This window comes from Perna viridis, chromosome 2 (genome assembly GCF_037379345.1).
Source record: "Perna viridis isolate PV_CMFRI_1.1 ecotype Kerala chromosome 2, ASM3737934v1, whole genome shotgun sequence".
Classification (NCBI taxonomy): Eukaryota; Metazoa; Mollusca; class Bivalvia; order Mytilida; family Mytilidae; genus Perna; species Perna viridis.
The window spans coordinates 36,455,721-36,474,558 of NC_142446.1; the positions used below are offsets into that span (position 1 = coordinate 36,455,721).

The 18,838-nt window shown below is 33.5% G+C and overlaps 1 protein-coding gene across 1 annotated transcript; it reads right to left on the reverse strand.

The window, feature by feature from the left end:
* Positions 1-9,056: 9,056 nt before the first annotated feature.
* LOC148624857 (uncharacterized) lies at positions 9,057-16,670 on the reverse strand. Its single transcript, XM_088567891.1, has 4 exons — positions 16,503-16,670; positions 11,662-11,741; positions 11,056-11,278; positions 9,057-10,695 (listed from the first exon to the last, which is right to left on the reverse strand). Exons 1-4 carry the CDS (start codon positions 16,591-16,593, stop codon positions 10,121-10,123), a joined length of 969 nt encoding a protein of 322 aa, XP_088424017.1. The 5' UTR covers positions 16,594-16,670; the 3' UTR covers positions 9,057-10,120.
* Between the last annotated feature and the right edge of the window lie 2,168 nt (positions 16,671-18,838).

The window sequence follows — 18,838 nt, forward strand, 5'->3', positions numbered from 1 at the left end:
TTCCGTGAATTATCCAAGTTTTTATGTTTGTCCATGTTCTGGTCTGGTTCCTACCTATTATGACAGCCTTGTTGGTTGTAAATTGTGTCGTTTTTTTTTTGTTTTTTTTTTACCTCGTTTTGTCATCTCCCTTGATTTTCTAACTTTGTTTGCCTCGTTTTGTCATCTCCCCTGATTTTTTAACTTTTCCCCTTGGTTATGTACAGGTACAATGCAATAAGACATTTATATGATTCGTATTTTTGTATTTAAAAAAATGATAAATTCTAATGAATATAAAACCACATAGAAAAAATAAACATGGAAATATAAGATTGGTCATTAGCAATACGCTCTAACATCCATATGTTACACATTTAACAAGTAGTGTCAGTGACGAAACGTATGGATCGGGCAAGCCAAAGGCAATGAAAGGTATAACATACTGGATCGGGCAAGCCAAAGGCAATGAAAGGTAAAACATACTTGTTTTGGCAGAAATTACTCAAAACTAAAAATGTTTTATAAACGATTTTTCGGTATTAACGATACTATGACATCTATACAGTCAGGTAATTTAAATAAACCATGAATATCATAAATCACGTACAAGTATATATTCAATGACAATGTTTGCATCATTTTCTACGGCTGGTTAATGTTGGATCTTTAATATAATACCTTAGTCATTTCCGGGTTGAAATATAGAAGAAGAATTACCTGGAGATGTTACAAGAAGTACTTAATATTACAATTTACTACTTTTATGGTGTTCGAGTATTGACTAATACATTCTGGTTAAGTCAGCAAATATACTTAGTAACTGAATGCATTGCTTTCCATGGCACGAGGCCTTTTAAAAACACAATTTTCTACACGATCAACCCAGATCTCATCAACTGTCAGATGATAGTTAAAAACCTTTATGAGGTTGTCAATGAAGAACCATGTAGTGAGTGGCACGTGCAAAATTTGGTTGGTTTCAAACATTATTTCAGCACTTAGAGATTACAAACTCATGTTTTCTAAACAAAATGTGAATGTTCTCTCAGACATCATAGTGAATTAAAAATACATTGGACAAAAACAAAATTCTGGATAAAATTTACTCTTTGAAGTCTGTATCATTGGATCTGCCTATTTTATACATGGGCAGTTTCTTAAAACTACAAAAAAAGTAAGCAAAGCTCACTTAAGAATATCAAGCTCTTAACCACAGTAAAAATAACCAATATGGCTGAACAGATAGATGATGTCGCTTTAGTCTGAAATCAAATCCAACCGTATGACATACCAATATAAAATTTATGTCAAAATATCAAATGACTGTGACAAATAGTTCCAGAGAAAAAAGATGTTGATGAACGAACGGCGGACAAACTGTAAGACCAATATTAAAGACAATAAATTATATTATTAATAGTCACACGTGTATTATAGCCGATCTGATACGAAAGAAAGAACATCGTTTAGTTAGATCCTTTAATCTCAGTTTCCGCTATATAGATGACGTGTTGCCGTTAAACAATCCTAGTTTCGGAGATTTGAAACATCGCATCTACCCCAAAGAACTTGAGATAAATAATACTACAGACAATGTGAAGTCAGCCTCATATCTTGACTTACACTTAAAGATCGATGGTAAAGGTAAACTATTGACCAAACTTTACGATAAATTGATGACTTTTCATTCAGAATTGTTAACTTTCCTTTCATCTGTGGCAATATCCCTTCAGCACCTGCGTATGGAGTTTTCATATCACAACTCATACGTTATGCCTGAGCTTGCTGTATCTACGCAGACTTTTTGTACCGCGCTAGGCTTCTCATGGTTAGGCCTATGGAACAGGGTTATGTTGCTACTAGATTGAAGTCATCACTACAGAAGTTTTATGGTCGTCATCATGAACTCGTGGATTGTTACGGTGTTTCATTCTGCACCATGAAAACTGATTTGTTCAAAGTGTCATAGTTTTCCTTTCCTCTTTCGTCTACCCTGGATTTGACTTTTTATGAGCAACTCGGCTCGTGTTTCCAGAAAAGCAGAGGACGCTTACCATACCAGTGCAACTGGTCTATGCTCCCAGTTTTTAGTGGAGTCCGAGTTGCTGGTTTGCTTTTATTTCTTTGTATGTATTATTTTCTTACTTTATATTTTTGTTGTGATTGTCTGGTCTTTGTCCCTGGATTACATTCTTTTGATTTCCGCTAGAATCTTTGTTCCCTTGATTACTCCTTGAGGTGTATAAAGAAGGCAAAAAATATTGACAACTGATATTCTGATGATAATTGAAGTACTAGTCCAAAGTGAACAAATATGAAATTATATAAAATAACTATAAGTATGCACTAACACTATCTAAAAGATATTATGTCTTATGTAAAATGTTCTTGAAGACTTCAAATATATATTGCGTAAGTTGCAGGCCAACAAGCTCTGAACTGCGTCAGTGTTTAATTGTACCTACTATTTATGTCTAAAGCCATCTTGTATCTATTGTCTATTTTGATTACAATAGCTTCTATTCCATAGATAAAATGTTATGGATTTATGTGTTTGTCGAGACAAATAAAACAAAAGAATATGACGCAAATACTACAAACATTGACTTCTGCAGTTCTACAGCATAAAACTTTTATTTCTGATTATGATGGATTGACGAGTTCATTCAATTAAGAGAGATAGTATAACGTATATTAAGCTTTATTGTGACAGAATCAGTTTGAATTTTTAATTTAAAGACAAACCAAAACAATTTCTATTATCAATCCTTAAAACATGATAGGTATAATTATGGACCAGACTGTATTACTGGTAGAACAACAAGTGTTTGTTCATCTACATGTAGATTAAGTTTGAGTAGAAGCAATATATTTTGAACACGGCAAAAGAAAGAAAACCTCAAACTTTAAGTAGTTACTTCAAATATGACTGTGGAATATTGTCTTTCTTTCAGTAATCATGGATGATACATTGTGTTTTCCAGCAACATAAAAAATTGGTTTTTACTTTATCATTTCAACTAAAAACTAAATGTTCCTGAATTGTAAGCATACAGTAAAACGGGCTAACTAGAATTATGAACCTATGTGTTGTGCTCATGTGATATTTTGTTTGTAAATTGTTTGCATGAACATAATTTTATATCCAGAAATGCCTGAACCAAATGCGACAAATTTGTAAAATTACACAAAGTAGGTACAATGTACCCCATAAGCGTGACGAGCGGACATACGGACTGACGGACAGACGTACGTATGGAGTCGAGTGCTACTAGACCAACTTCCGTCGTTGACAACGCAGGTAAAAACCTGATATTATCTTTAAAAAGTACACGCTCTTAACGTCAATAAACCTTGAACGCGTGAAATGAAGATTAAACTCGCCTTCTCGTTATCTGAGAGATACCTTAGAAGAATTATTGTAATCTATTCATGAGATCGACACAACTTTCCTAAAAAATAACATTTTCCACTTCCCAACCTGACCTCAAAAGGGAACGCAAATGCATTGAATTACCTTTTTTCACTAAATTAAAAACAAATGACTGAACTTACATGCAAATTATCTTCTTATGAAATATCGATATTATTTTTTTCGTGTGTACTAACGATAACAAATGCTTTGGCAAAATACGAGATATTGTGTATGCTTTTAATGATATTTTGAAATTTGAATAAATGGTATTTTATTACGATAAGCAATGTTTAAGGATCATGAATAAATGTAAGGTAACACTTTTATACGGTTTGTTTTATGTTCTGAAAGGGAACAGAAGCAAACAAAAATTGTTAGAAATACTATTGAACGATACAGAGACAATAAATTTGAAGCATGGATAAAGTCTACCTAAAAAAATAGAAAGAACATAAAAATAATTGGCATGAACCAAATAATGAACCCAAAACTCTAGATAATATTGGGTACAACACCCGCCTTACTGCTCGTTTAAGGTTAGTGTAAGGATATTTTTTTTTTACTTTTGCGTACTGGAAACGTTAATCGTTGTCCCAATATCTGATGTATATGTTACAGGGTAAATTGGAATCCAGTAGAATCCGAAATACTCCTAGTACAAATTGGAATTCTTATTTTCCATGGACTTTAATCAGTGCAAAATAGAAGTCTAATTTGTTTTGTTTCCTGGTAAATTGATACTTTTTTTTCATTATTTTATTTTCTTTCTCATGATCAAAGTTGATCGGTCAAATACCGACTCAAATATTTTTCCTTGTAAAATTCTAGTTATTAAGATCATCTACGATTCAAAATATTTCAAAAAGATAATATTTAAAAAAAAACTATTACTCCGAGGATGACCTTGTTGACTGACGGACAAAATGTTTTCTAAGTATTAAATGCAGTTGACGCAAAGTCATTAGATGATATAAAGCACATTCAAACATGTCAGAAAATCGGCCGGTAAACCAAGATTGCATCTGATTGCTTCTGTAACGGAAAATGTCTAACCTTAAAATGCTCACGCCGAAGGCCCAAAAACACTTGCTCAACAAAAGGTTACAAACAAAACATAAAAACAAGTTTGTAATAAATGAGATTTCAATGTTCTGATATTTTATTGTTTTAGTTTTTCATAATGAAATTTTGTAGTTTGATGTAATAATAAAATTATAGTTCATTGAATAAAATAGGTTCAAAACGTAGTCCAAAAACATTAAACATTTTCATAAATCATAAGCATATTTTACTTTAAGAATATCTGGAATCTCCTTAACCATTAATTCTTTTTTTCTGATTCCAGATTCTAAAAGTAGGAATCGGAATCCTCCTAGGGCAAATCGAGATATCCCAATTTGTCCTAGAACAAATTAGAAACCCAATTTACACTGGTTAATATCCAGGGCAAATTGGAATTCTGTCCTAGAACAAATTAGAAACCCAATTTACACTGGTTAATATCCAGGGCAAATTGGAATTCCAATTTGTCCTAGGAGAATAAGGAATTCAAATTTGCCCAAGGAGGATTACAATTGGCCCTGTAACATACACATCGCTTGAGCCCTATCTAAATCGGTGTAAGAATAAAGCGTATAGGCTAAGAAAAATGCAAGCAAAAGAAGCTTAAATATTACTATACAGGGAAAAATATTGACAATAGGGTAATAAAAGTTGACGACGAGTTTGTCATAAGATAATTCGCCTTTTCGATATCGAGAGGAAGATTAAGATAGCCAAGGCAAAACCCTTCAATTTAATTTTTGACGACATTCACAGTGAAACATTTCAAGAAATATTTAATAATTTTAGCATTCTCAAATTATCGCCTGTTCACGATTCTATTTCTCAACGTTTCTTGATTTTTTTCTATGATATATTGTTGTTCTAAAAGTGACTTCGATTTAAGCCAGCAAAATAGCTTGATCTGACAACAGACACAACAAAACGTGCTTTAAGAAGGCGTTTGATTTCATGCTAATCGATTTTCATAAAACACCTTTGTTCTGAATATCTACAAACAATATAAATAATTTGTTAGACATGTTTTACTCGCATACTTGAACTATCAACCGTTCCACTGGGCATAAAGCATAATGACGATATATTCGCACTAGGAAAGGGTCATTCACGTGGCGGTAATCCTAAGTCAACAAAACGTCAAGATGGAAGTACAGTGCACCTTTATTATCTTCGGTAAAACATGTTCTTGGTCTGATTTTATGTTTTATCTAAGCGTTTACTCATAAGTAGATTAGCAAGTTCTCATAAACGTGATTTGTATTTGGTTTAATCTGCGAAATTAGAGTAAAATGAAACTCTGTGAAAATGAAAGTATTTAACTTCATGTCGCTCAGAATAGAAGTACATTGTACAGTGTGTAGGCTACTTGTTCTCGTGACTATGAAAATATGGATTAGCATTTGTTTAAGTAAAAGTAAAAACACAATTTAAGGTTATTTTATAAACGTGTCATCCATGCAATCAAAGTTCACTGAATAGATCGTATGTTAATATGATATTTTCAATCATGCCTTTTCATTTTAAAATATAGGGCCTGCCTGCTTTCTTATGGCCTGTCCTACATGAATAACATTGGGGTGATAAATTGTGACGCATTCGATCTTTGAAGAAAAATGACGTAACGCACAAACAGTGCTTGTCATAAACAAATGTACTTAAGTAGCAGTCTATCTAAAAAATCAGGCCCCGTGCAGGTCCGGGTGTTAAAAGAATAGGCCTGCAGCAGCGCTAAGCTTGTCGTAAAAGGCGACTAAATAGTGCTCAGAAACCTAGCCGGGGGCTAGGCGCTCTGCCCACAGAGCAACTGGGATGTGTGCCCCAGGTGGTGGATTGGGGTACCCCTGGCGTGTTACATGCTGGGGTTGTCAGGCTATAATACGGAAAACCTGATCACAAACCATAGTGGTGCACCGTGTTGGGAAAGCAACGTTCCTCGCACGTTAAAGAACCCTGCTGTGGTATTCGATAGGAGTAAGAACCTTTGCGCTCCGCCACAGGAAGCTAAATTGCCCGACCCTACCCATCCCCCTTTTTCCAGTGGCATTCAAAATTTGTCGACCCTATTATCCTTGTGACCCATCCTTTTTTTCATTTTATGTTCATTTTATCATCCATTTCATGTTCATTGTCTGAATATAGCTGAAATATTTCTGCTCAGACGTTAAACCCCAACAAAAAAACAAACAACATCTAAAAATCAGACAGAAGGAGATTCATGCATGTCAAAAACCCACCGAATTCAATTTTATTTCTTGTTCAGAAACAGTTACTGATCACATAACAAATCTAATTTTTTCGTTTGGTTTTTGCCCTTTTCAGATAAAAAAAAATTATATAGATTGTACATGCAATTTGCACTTTGCAAGAGTTATCTTCCTTGATTTGGCATCAGTCAGTTAATTTTAGCGGGAGATGCATATACGATTTTCTAAAAAAATGCAGATCTGAATGCAGAAAAATGACCAAATTCGATTAACGATCAACAGAGCGATAGTTACTTCCAAATGTTTCTTTCCCTCGTCGACTCTGCTTCCCCGCCAAGGGATAGAGTGACGAATGGTTGCATTGGCGCGAAGTAGAAAAAATGTGTCCGAGTTGGGCTACATACTTACCTGCGGGTTGTTGTTTCACTGAGGCAGTGCGTCGGACTACTATTGCTTGTAATACTTCAGGGTGGAATGTTTCGAATGTATGCGAAAACTATGCCAAAAAGCACTTTAAATACCCATTATTTACCAAAAAGTCTGTTCTCCAAAAAAAATACTACAGCTATTCCACAAGCATGCGGAAATCCTGCTTAAAATTAACGATACACGTCACAACAAATCAATATTATACAAACGTCTCAGACTGTGACGACTCGCCCCGTGCAGGTCCGGGTGTTAAAAGAATACGCCTGTAGCAGCGCTAAGCTTGTCGTAAAAGGCGACTAAATAGTGCTCAGAACCCTAGCCGGGGGCTTGGGCGCTCTGTGCACAGAGCAACTGGGATGTGTGCCCCAGGTGGTGGAATGGGGTACCCCTGGTGTGTTACATGCTGGGGTTGTCAGGCTATAATACGGAAAACCTGATCACAAACCATAATGGTGCACCGTGTTGGGAAAGATGCAACGTTCCTCGCACGTTAAAGAACCCTACTGTGGTATTCTCCCGGAGAAGGAACCATGGGGCTCCGCTACAGGAGGCTAAATTGCCCGACCCTACCCACCTCTCCCTATTTCCAGTGGCAATCAAAATTTGTCGACCCCATTGTCCTTGTGTCCCATCCCTTCTTCATTTCATCATCATTTCATGTTCATTTTATCATCAATTTCATGTTCATCGTCTGAATATAGCTGAAATATTGCTGCTCGGACGTTAAATCCCAACAAATAAACAAACAAACAAACTGTGACGACTCTATTCGCTACACTGCTCCACCGGATCAAATTGATACAGGGAAGATAATGTAAACTTATAGAAGGGTCTGATATATACTATATACATACACACACACACATACACACGCACACACACACAAATATATATTGTGGAATACATTTTATTTTTTTTAATGCAATGCATCTTTTATCTTCCATAATAACATACTCAATGTCGTCGATTACAGCTGGTGGAAATACCGGATCTTTTTTTAATCCATGAATCGGGGCCGAAATACAGAAAAGTGTTTCCTTAAGAAAAGTTTATTTTAGCAAAGACTTGTTCACCGTTTAAGCCAATGGTTGAAAGCTTTAAATTGGTTAAATATATTAATAAAGATAAAAACAGATGGTTTGTACTTTTATGACAGATATAACCGAAATGGATGAGGTATAGGTACATGATACAATAATAGTTGTCTGTTAAGCTAGCGTGATGATAAATATCATTCAGTCGAATTAAGTACTTCAATTTCATAACTTGTAAAAGTAACCTTTTCTGCAGGTTACAGAATCGGAAATAGAATATGGCATATCTTTATGGTTCATTAGTGCCGGATCTTAAGTACATCTGAGTCATTTCTGGATCGAAATTCAGAACAAAAAAACGTTCATCATAGTAGTAATATATGTAAATTGTGTCAGTAAGTTAAATGTTTATTATTACATGAAGACACCATTTTTGACACCATTGAGATATCTCCGATTTTAAAAGAAAACACATATTCCTATTTATACTAGGAATTACCCGAGTTTGAAAAACCACGTACATGGCATCTATTAATTTGTATGTGTAAAATGTTAACCTTTCTGGTGGTCAATCTTAACAAGAAAAGACAAAATATCTTGACAGCCACAATTATCAACGGAAATATTTCGTTCTCGGGTGCGTCTTTATAAATGGCACATGAATAAAATACAAGTAGGCATGTCTGACCGAGACATGTGCTAACGACCCTGAAACAGTACTTCGCTATACATTTTGTATAGAACGGTGTCTTGAATCTTGAGAAATACTATATTTTTTTCCCTTTCGTATTTTCCTGAACATTTTTTGTTGTAACTAAGCCTATCGAAACGTTACCAGAAACATCTTTTCCTACCTCCATAGCAAATAGCGATCGATCTTGGAAATCTCGTATTGAATTCGACTGATATGAATGTAGTACAACACGAACAAGATATTTGTATCATTTTATATCAATAACATTGCAAAATAATGTATATAACAATGGTAAACAACACTCAGAGAACATACTCAAAACTGAATAAATTAACAACCAAACATCTATAAACGTATACGAATTGTCAAGTTAAAGGCTTGTTCGTTTCTCCAATTACTCGAATGAAAGTAAGTTTTCATATCATATTAGTGAATTGAGTTACAATTTCATTAAAATAAACACTCCACGGGCATTTAACTATGTCAAAAACTATTTTTTCAAACATTCTTTTAAACAATTTCTGAACAAAACCAGTGATGCTGAGATCGAATAGTGGTCTTTTCAAATAGAGAAATTATTCTTGCGTAAAATAACTGTCTGATCGTGCATGTTTCTAATTTTTCCCATTTTGCCCGATTCTTACAAAAACTTACGGTTAAATATTTATCTTGTATATTTGTCTCCGTTTAGTTTTATCTTATTATTACATCTTGTTTCGATATCAATTTTATTCGTATAAAAATATTTTCTTTTTGAATCAATTAATCAATCACTAAAACACGAATACCTCCTATATATAGACTGCAACCAGTTGTAATGTGCACTTAATTTAATTTTAGTTTTAATTGATTCATCTTTTAAAAGGAAACAGAAATGGACAATAACTTGACAATGTTACATTTGTGTGCATTTAAATACAATAAAAAAACAAACGTTCGTCGAACTTTCTCTGAAAAATCATAGTACATCAACTATTGTCTCACATGTGACTTTCTTTATGAATCAATATTACGCGGAAATTATGCTACATACAGTAATGTATTACATTGCTAAAATATCTATATGATCTAATCAAACGTAAGTTTAGGATTTCGACTTCATTTTGGCACATTCCAAGCACATTTTATATACAAGAGAAGTATATTTGTAACACTTGTCACAAAAAAATAATTGTTTAACACAAGTTAAATCAAGTTATCACCGTTTATCAACACTGTCATCGTTTAAGTAATAAATCGTTGTTATTGGAGCGAGATGTATTGTACAAACAGAAAAAAAAAATAAAATAAGATATGGATATCAGCTATTCTCATCTGTGTGCGTTGGTTCTTCTGGTTTCTGAGACAGAGTGGCAAGCATAACTAACGCTTCAGTATAAGTAGGCGGAGGAGTGATAGAACCACCATAAGCGGAATGACTTAACAGGTCCATCACCGATAAATGCATCCCTGGTTGTTGTATCAATTTCTCTCGAAACTGTTGATATCTATTTTCGATTTCCGCTGCCGAACTCGGAGACATATTATTTGAGGCTGGTATAGTACTTACTGCCCATGAGTGAGATTCATTTGGAGAATTTTGATGGTTATTGTCTATATTTGTAGATGTCGGCGAGACTAAATATTCTGTGCTAGCTGTTGTCGGATTATTTCCAAAAAGACAGTTATAACTCGGTGGTGGATCAAAAAATGCTTGTTGGTCGTGTGGCTCGGTCGACACACTCCGATCAACTTGGCGTGTCTGACGGTCGCTGTTTTTACAGCAGTTCTGTTTGCACATATTTATGGCAAGGGCGACGACAATCGGAAAAAGAAAAGTCAGTCCGGCAGCTAGAGCGATCATAGAACTGTTGTCTGTTACAACCTTGTCCTTCCCTGAATACAAAGAGAAAGCATCATTATTACATATATTTTGAATTTTAATATCGGCCGATATCACAGATATCACCTGCATATTCATAGGATCTTTGTAATATACTTTTCTTAGCCGGTCATGCGACTTAATATTTAAGGATTGATGACCACTTACCAGATTATTGTGAAATATTTCAGAAAAACAAGGTTTCAACTCGTGTGTAATGAAAGCGATATAAATAAATGTTTATTTTCTATGAGAATTTTTTAATAACAAAAACAACGAAGTTTATATACTTTTTGTCAAATGGAGTAAATAAAACAGCACCTTATTACACTTTATAATATCTTTCAAAAAAACCAAACAAACAAAAGATGTACCTTCGCGTAAACAGTAGAAACGAACTTCGTAATCCCGACAGGTCACCCCCATCGGCTGATCGGCGTTCCGGCATACTAATCCCGTCCGTGTGCATGGATTGTGCAGTATGTCTGGAGCAAGATAGGCGTCCTCTTCACGGAAGACAACCCAGTTGTCAAAAACGATAGTCCTACACTCAACTAGGTAAGGAAAAAACTTCTCGGGGCATACATCGAAACCTTTCTGTAAGTAAAAAGAATCTTTAGAATTGTTCGTAGCATGTACGGATGTTAAAGGAATTTACATTAGCTTTGATTTCAATATTTTTTCTACATGGAATGTTGAGCTTTCCTATCATATTTTGTCAAACATCCAATTACTACTGAACGGTAGCGTCAATGCTCAAACATATCGAGAAGCAAAAAAAATGAAATAATTACTAGTATTGCTTGACCAAAGAGCTGATCACGACTTATTGCTTGTACCTTTGTTGCGAATTTAAATAAACTCACAGATATCTTTCATTACTTCGGCTGCAACTCATGAAGCCTTTTTCGCAATAAAATTTGAATTTCCACATTGTGCAATACTACATGTAACTAGAAATAAGTAGAACTGTGACATACTAGGTTTATTGAGTAGTAAGTCTCATCATCTCCTTCATCGTGAGAGGGATGTTCTGTGTTGAACCACGAGGACCAATAACCTAAAAGGAAAAAAATCAACCCTATTTGATTTTAACATGTATGTCCATTTGTGATTGTAAGAGACTCTTTGTCACATACGCCAATTTGCAAGTTTTCTATTCTTTGGACAAGTCAGATAAACAATGTACTTTCAATTCACAAGAACTTGTATACATCTTGTATACATAACGGTTAAAATAATGACTAATTCAATGGCAGATTTAGGAAGAGGCTTTATATATTTGGTAAGACTGAACCCGAAAGGCTCTACAAGTTAACGTTCATATAACACTTCCCTTCCCATAACGGACCAATATGGCTGCTATGTTTTTTGTACATTTCACTCTATGGACAATTCAGAAGAGAACCAACAGTTCAATAATCTAGCTGTATTTCTATACCAGTTATATTTCTAAAAAGAGTAATCGTGGGAACGAAGATTCTAGCGGAAATAAAAAATGCAATCCAGGGACAAAAGACCAGACACGGAAAACAGACACAACGAATAACATATTAAAATAACTAAAATAATACATACAAAGTAACAAGAGTAAATGAGCAACTCGGACTCCACTAAAATGGGGAGCATGGACCAGGTGCACCGGTAGGGTAAGCGTCCTATGCTTTTCTAGAAACACTATAAAAATAGAATTGGTGCAATTCAATTTGTCGGAAAAAAATTGTGATAGAAACCAACCTCTACATATCAACATGCAGAAAATAAAAAACAAGACTAGTAATGAAAGTTTTGTTTAAGTTTCCCATTGGAACGTTACCATTTCTGTGTTGCAAAAGAAGAGGGATTGTACTGTTACATGTAATAATTGAAAGGCGGAAACCAATTTCAACTGGTTAAAATATGACCTGTATAACATCTGTTCTAAAGTGCCGTATGTAACCCTCTTAAAATGGCAAAGATAAGTTCTTTAAATGTGGGTACATGTTGGGGATATTTTCTGAGCTTAAGTACTACAGAACACTTATTTCATTCATTCAAAGTACATAAAAATTGCAGTGCATTTTTTAGAGAAGGACATTTTTTCTTGTCATATAGATAGAGGAGAAACAAACACGGTCATACATGTATTTAAATACTTTTAACCGCTGCACAAAAATCATCTAAAACATGGTATTACAAAGAAAAAAAAAGAAAATTCAGGTTTACATTGTCATGCATTAAAAAAACATGTGTGAACTTGAATTTCATGCTAACCATTGAACATTCTGCAGGGTACATGCAATTTCAATCCATATGCTGAATAAGTTTGCATATCAACATAATCAGATTTAACTATTGATGCATATCAACTAAATGCATTGTATTTTGTTAAAATTCATAAAAAAAGGATTTTATTACTAATTTACAATGTAAACAAACATATGAAAATCAGATTTTACGTTTCAAACTATTGGGTTGATATACAAATAGTCTTTTTTTTTGGTGATTACCTTTAACATGACCTGCCCTAACTAATAAAGCATTATAAATACATTATCGACGTTATTGTATACCAAAAATAAGAATAAAATGTGTTATACTTTTTTTCAAACCGGCAGATGGGAGGGGGTGTTACATTGTAGTCTTTGACAATATCTCTTTATCTCTACTGAATGGATGAGGGAGCGGTGGAGTGACTAGCACTGTTCACCTTTACCAACATCCAATATAAAATAATACTTGCTGTGAAAATTTTCGTATTGTCAAACCGAACCCCTAACTAAACTAATCTCAATGCTTTTAATTTCATTAACAAATTCAGATACTATGTGTTTTTAACCGACCAGCTTAATATTTATTTCACAGAGAAGTATTGTGTAAACAATTGTTTACAACCTAACAACATAATTGTATGATTGGTTATTCAGCGTTTACTCCTCTGTTATTAACCAACTACCCAAAATACGTTTAAATATGTCAAAAACTGACCAAATGATATGAATTCAAACCGGGCATCTATACGGGGGGAATATGAAAAAGGAGGGCCAATATGGATCAAACCAGGGCCAATACGGCATCATAACTTCCGGTTAGAATTGGATGTCATGAACTTTGAAACTCAAAAAAATCTTCCATTTTATACAAAAAGGATATTTAAGACTGACTAATGCAAATAAACCTACATGTTTTTGGTAAAACACGAAAACAATTGTTCTACAAATCATTTCATTGAGTTGATTAATAAAATTGTCAATAAATATGTAATTTCATTTTGGCCCTGTTATAGGTTTCGGTCAATCATGTTGGCCTCGACAGCCGTATTGGCCCTCGGCGATACCACGGGACCAAAACAACTGCCTCGACCAATATGATAGACCTCAAACCTATAACAGGGGCGATATGAAATTATATATTTATTAACATATATTACAGAGTATCATTACAAATCTTATCGGTAGTAGTAATTACACATAATTTTGACGATTATTTGGTTTCCTTATTCAGCAATGCATAGAAACATAAATCTATATACATTTTTTTCTCGTAAACTGTAAATATAGAATATTTTAATTAGGGGTGTTCTAAATTTTACGTAAAACTGGGATTTTTTTATACAAGGACCTTTTATTGAAATGTTTTAACGGCATATTGGGTGATAGAGGCCTAATGAGCACTGGCGTCAAATAATAACGAAGCAGATTATCTGCACGTGCATGGTTAGATTATATAAGGTCATGCTTCAACGTTTTTTTTAGGGTAAGGGAAAGACGGTTTTACCGTTTTCCAAAACATGTGTTTTCTAAAGGAATTCCCTTGTGTGTCCCCAATCAGTCTTATTATCTGATGATTGACGAGAAACCAATATAAAGTAAACATTGACAGACGTCATACTTCAATAATAAGTAGTATATGACCTTATCAGTGCGATGTATATGTGGTTGTACCAGTCCTCAACCACAATATGTTCTTTGGAATCAAAATGAAATTTTAAATATAATACAGGTGCGACTATGAAAGATCTTTATAATAAAATTATCGAGATCCTATTACAATTAGAACCCCTCGTGTAAGCGAACTCGCAATAAGGCAATCATGAGTAGGGGGTCAACATAAATATTTATTGTACCTATTGGAGGGGTCGAATGTTATTTGGCTTTTGTTCATGTCAGCACTACTCTGTTCCTGAGTTTAGAAGTTTTACATCTATAAACGTAATGACTGTCATCCTACCCACACAGCTTTAAAGATCAAATGACCCTAGTATTAGGAAATTGTTATGGTATTTAAATATTCAACTTGATGAAAATCAAGTGGAATACCATCGACTGACAAAAAAAAAATTAGACATTTAATGCCAAATGACTCAGTAAATTTCTAATTTTCATGAAGTAGCATGCATTTTTTAAATGCATTCAAGTATTATACTTGAATAAAGGGGTGTCCGCCTAAGAAACAAATTGCTAAAATGAATAATGGTATCTTATAAATGCCTAAATGCGTGTTTAAAATCAAGTAAAACAATTGATTGCAAAGTTGTTCTATATCCCCAATAAAAAGCAACCAGGTAGCAATTACATTGAAGAGTTTCGTGATAACATTACGATACCTATTCAGTAAAATTCTTGTTTTAAAACTGCATTCTTCCTCGACGAAATTTTAACTGGATAAAAATGCATAGAGATACACTTTTTGAATTGTAAATTTTTGCTCTAGATCAATTACCTAGAAATTTAAAAACTAGCATACGTGGGGACCAGATCCAGGAATTTTCTGTATATCAATCGACATTTTCTACCATAGTGGGTAGCGAACCCAGGGTGCGACCCTCCTTGGTCTCTCTATGTAAATGTATATATCAGGGAATTCAATATCGGTGCTCTGGTAACTTCTAGTGTTTCACTAGCCGTTTACTTAAAACAGCTACACGTTAGTCATCCATGGTTAAATAAAGGATATTCTATATGACATCTTTCTCCTTTTATAAAACGCTCAATTAAAAATAAAGTAACTCCTTTGAGCGGTCTGATATCATAATAGACAGTTTTTCTCCTCTTTTCTATAAGGACGAAAAACTCAATTATCAATTACACGTAAGAAATAAAGAAAAAGCACCGAAAAAATAACAGTTTTAATAATTGATGAGGCAATTACAATAGCGTACACAGTTAATTAACAAATTATCATGAAGCGCTCTAGGCTCTTGTAATATCTATCCAGCCTCTTAACAAGGAAGGTGTTTATCATCGTATTTGATAAAAGCACACATAATGATCCAAAGGCATCCTGGCTACCGGAATATATCATAAAGATGTTTCCAGTCACAGATACATATATGTAATTTGTTCATTTTATATTTAATCTGGAATAATTTACTGTGTATCCCTTTGGTGTCATACACGTTTATGCAGAAAAGCGTTCATTCTATGTTGGCAAAAAGTAAAGCAAAAATGCTTTAATACCATTGAAAGGTACCTGTTTTGTTTAGATTAAAAGGGGGTGCTTCCGCATCAAATTAAATATATTTCTTTTGTGTCTCACATATGCTGTCATTGACCTATGATTGATTGGACTTTACTAAATATTTTTGTACACAGCGGTAATATTCACGTACGAATATAAAATTCTGTCACACTGATATGAGTGTGATATGATTTATCATTTTTTATTAAACAATAACATCATAAAATTGTTAATTAAAGAGCTATAAAAACACAATACGAAATTATAGATAAAAATATCTGTTTGATTAACTGAAAATTTAATGTTAAAATTACTATACTATGAAAATTACAACAAAGTTCAACTTCTATCAATTTTTAAAGAATTTATCAATTTGACTTACCTTGATCAGTAACAGTTTTATTACCAGAAGAAAAAAATATACATTCTGTTAAGAAAATTAAACAAAGGCGCAATATCATTATTTTATCCATCTCTTTGTTCGAATTTTAGCACCAAACCTCTATCGCGCACGTAAATCAGGTCTTTCCCTTATAACCACGTGGTTTTGTATTACATTACTCATTTATAATTGTATTCTCAAAATAGAATTGTGTTTACCTGAATGACGTAGCAGGCAGGTAAAATCCAATATAGGGATAACATATTTAGATATCGACCTGAAGTGTATGCAAATAGAAGGAAACCGCACCAATTGAAATCCGGATACACAAAATGTTCATAACATTGATCATAATTTTAATCTTAGAAGAACAAAAAAGAATTAAATTGATGTGAACTTTCTCACGTATACACTCAATTCATTCTTTTTATCACGAATTTTGCTGTGTTGCAGAAAAATGCTTACCAAGATTAGATGAAATGTCAGATTTGTAACTGTAGTTAATAAAAGAGGTCCCTACAAAACTTTGATACAAAAAATGTAATAGCACATGCAGTTTCTGAATTAAAAATAATATTTATTCTCTTTTTAGACATTGTATGTAAATATTTATGTCGTTCTTTTTTATCTACGTTTTGCTATAATAGTTCCTAAACATTTGATAGTTAATTGTATTTATTATATTCAATTAATTTCTGAGCGATGAGAAGAACGTGAGGTGGCATGTACATGACGTTGAAATTCTGAAGCATTGACTTTTAAACGTATCTATGGATACGTGGGCTTAATTTAAAATTCACAAATGATAGTTTGTAATCAAAATTCTTCAGGTATTTGCGAACATCACACATAATAATACAATATTTTTTAAACATGGCACTTTATGACAATTTAAAGTTAGTCTCTTAATTATAATTATTTAAATAATGATTCAAACAGTGTATCTTATGTAAAACATGTGATAAATGTTAATATGTTGTTTCAGGTTACTTTGATAAACAATTCTTTTCTTCTTTTTTTCTGTAAATAGCGTCAATTAATAGAAAAGCTTGAATTTTTTTTTAAAATAAACTGGTGAGAAGGTTGCTCATTTATATTCCAGTATTACACTTGTAAGTAATAGTCTTGTAAGAACCATGCAAGTTCTGTAATACATGTATGTGATTACCCCCTCCCCCCAAAAAAGGTTACATGTTTTTTTATTTTTGTTATTAAGTTGCTCTATATGATGAAATGTTTAATTGTTCAATCCAATATGTCTGCTCTTAGGCGATAATCCACATCGAAAATACAACAGTTTCTATTGTAGTTTAGTGTCGTTTGCAGAGTCATGATCTCCCTAAACTACAGTACATTCTGTATATTTTTTATGTCATGAGAACAAGGGATATATTAATGCTGCATTAGCTGCCAAATTTGTTCAGTTCTGATTCTACTAAATTTTGCTAATTTGTAGTAATGCAACTGAAGCAATAAATGTCGATAATACCTACAGAATGTTGTGAAAACAAAGTTTTTTTTTTAATCAGAGAAGATCGATAGCTCTGATCTAATTATTTTTCGCCATTACTTCCGAAGACAGCCGACAGGACATTCACATGGGTTAAAATACATTAACCTTGGTAAAAACATAACAATAACGGATACACAGGTAAGCACGTGTCATTTCATTTATTTCTAAATTAGTTTTCAAATAAATAATGACAATATTTGAGCCACATATCACAATACGTAAATTTCAAAAGGATCCTTGCGTTATATTCGAACTCCGTCGGTCTTCCTGGCCGTTGAATAACCACTTTCACTTTGCAATCAGATTTGTTATTAAAGAAGTGACCCTTACAGCACATGCGCGGATTAAGGTCACCAGAAGTCACATGCATACGGATTTATCTAGGTCGATTTTTTGTCGTGCAAGACAATAAATATATAGACACCTATTTCATGTATTTAATGCATTATACAGGGAAAGTACAATTTAGTAGAAATAATTCAAAGTTAAGGTATATTTCAACAGAACGAAAAAATGCAGCTTTAAAAAATTGCATTTTAATTTATGAAGACATGCTTCTTCCTAGTGACAAAGACATATGGATTACGCAAAGGAAATCCTTTCGAGGATTTAAAAAAATATATCATTTTCTTGCACAAATTATGAAGTAAACACAAGTATTTGATTAAAATGGTTATTTATTTGTGGTATCCTATTGGTTAGTCGGTTACATATGTGAATATCTGTCACGTGCACGGTTCATTAAAGACCCTATGGTCATTTCGTTCTTAATCGTTGTAGAAACCACACTATATTTTAAGCTATACTGTATAATCAACGCTAC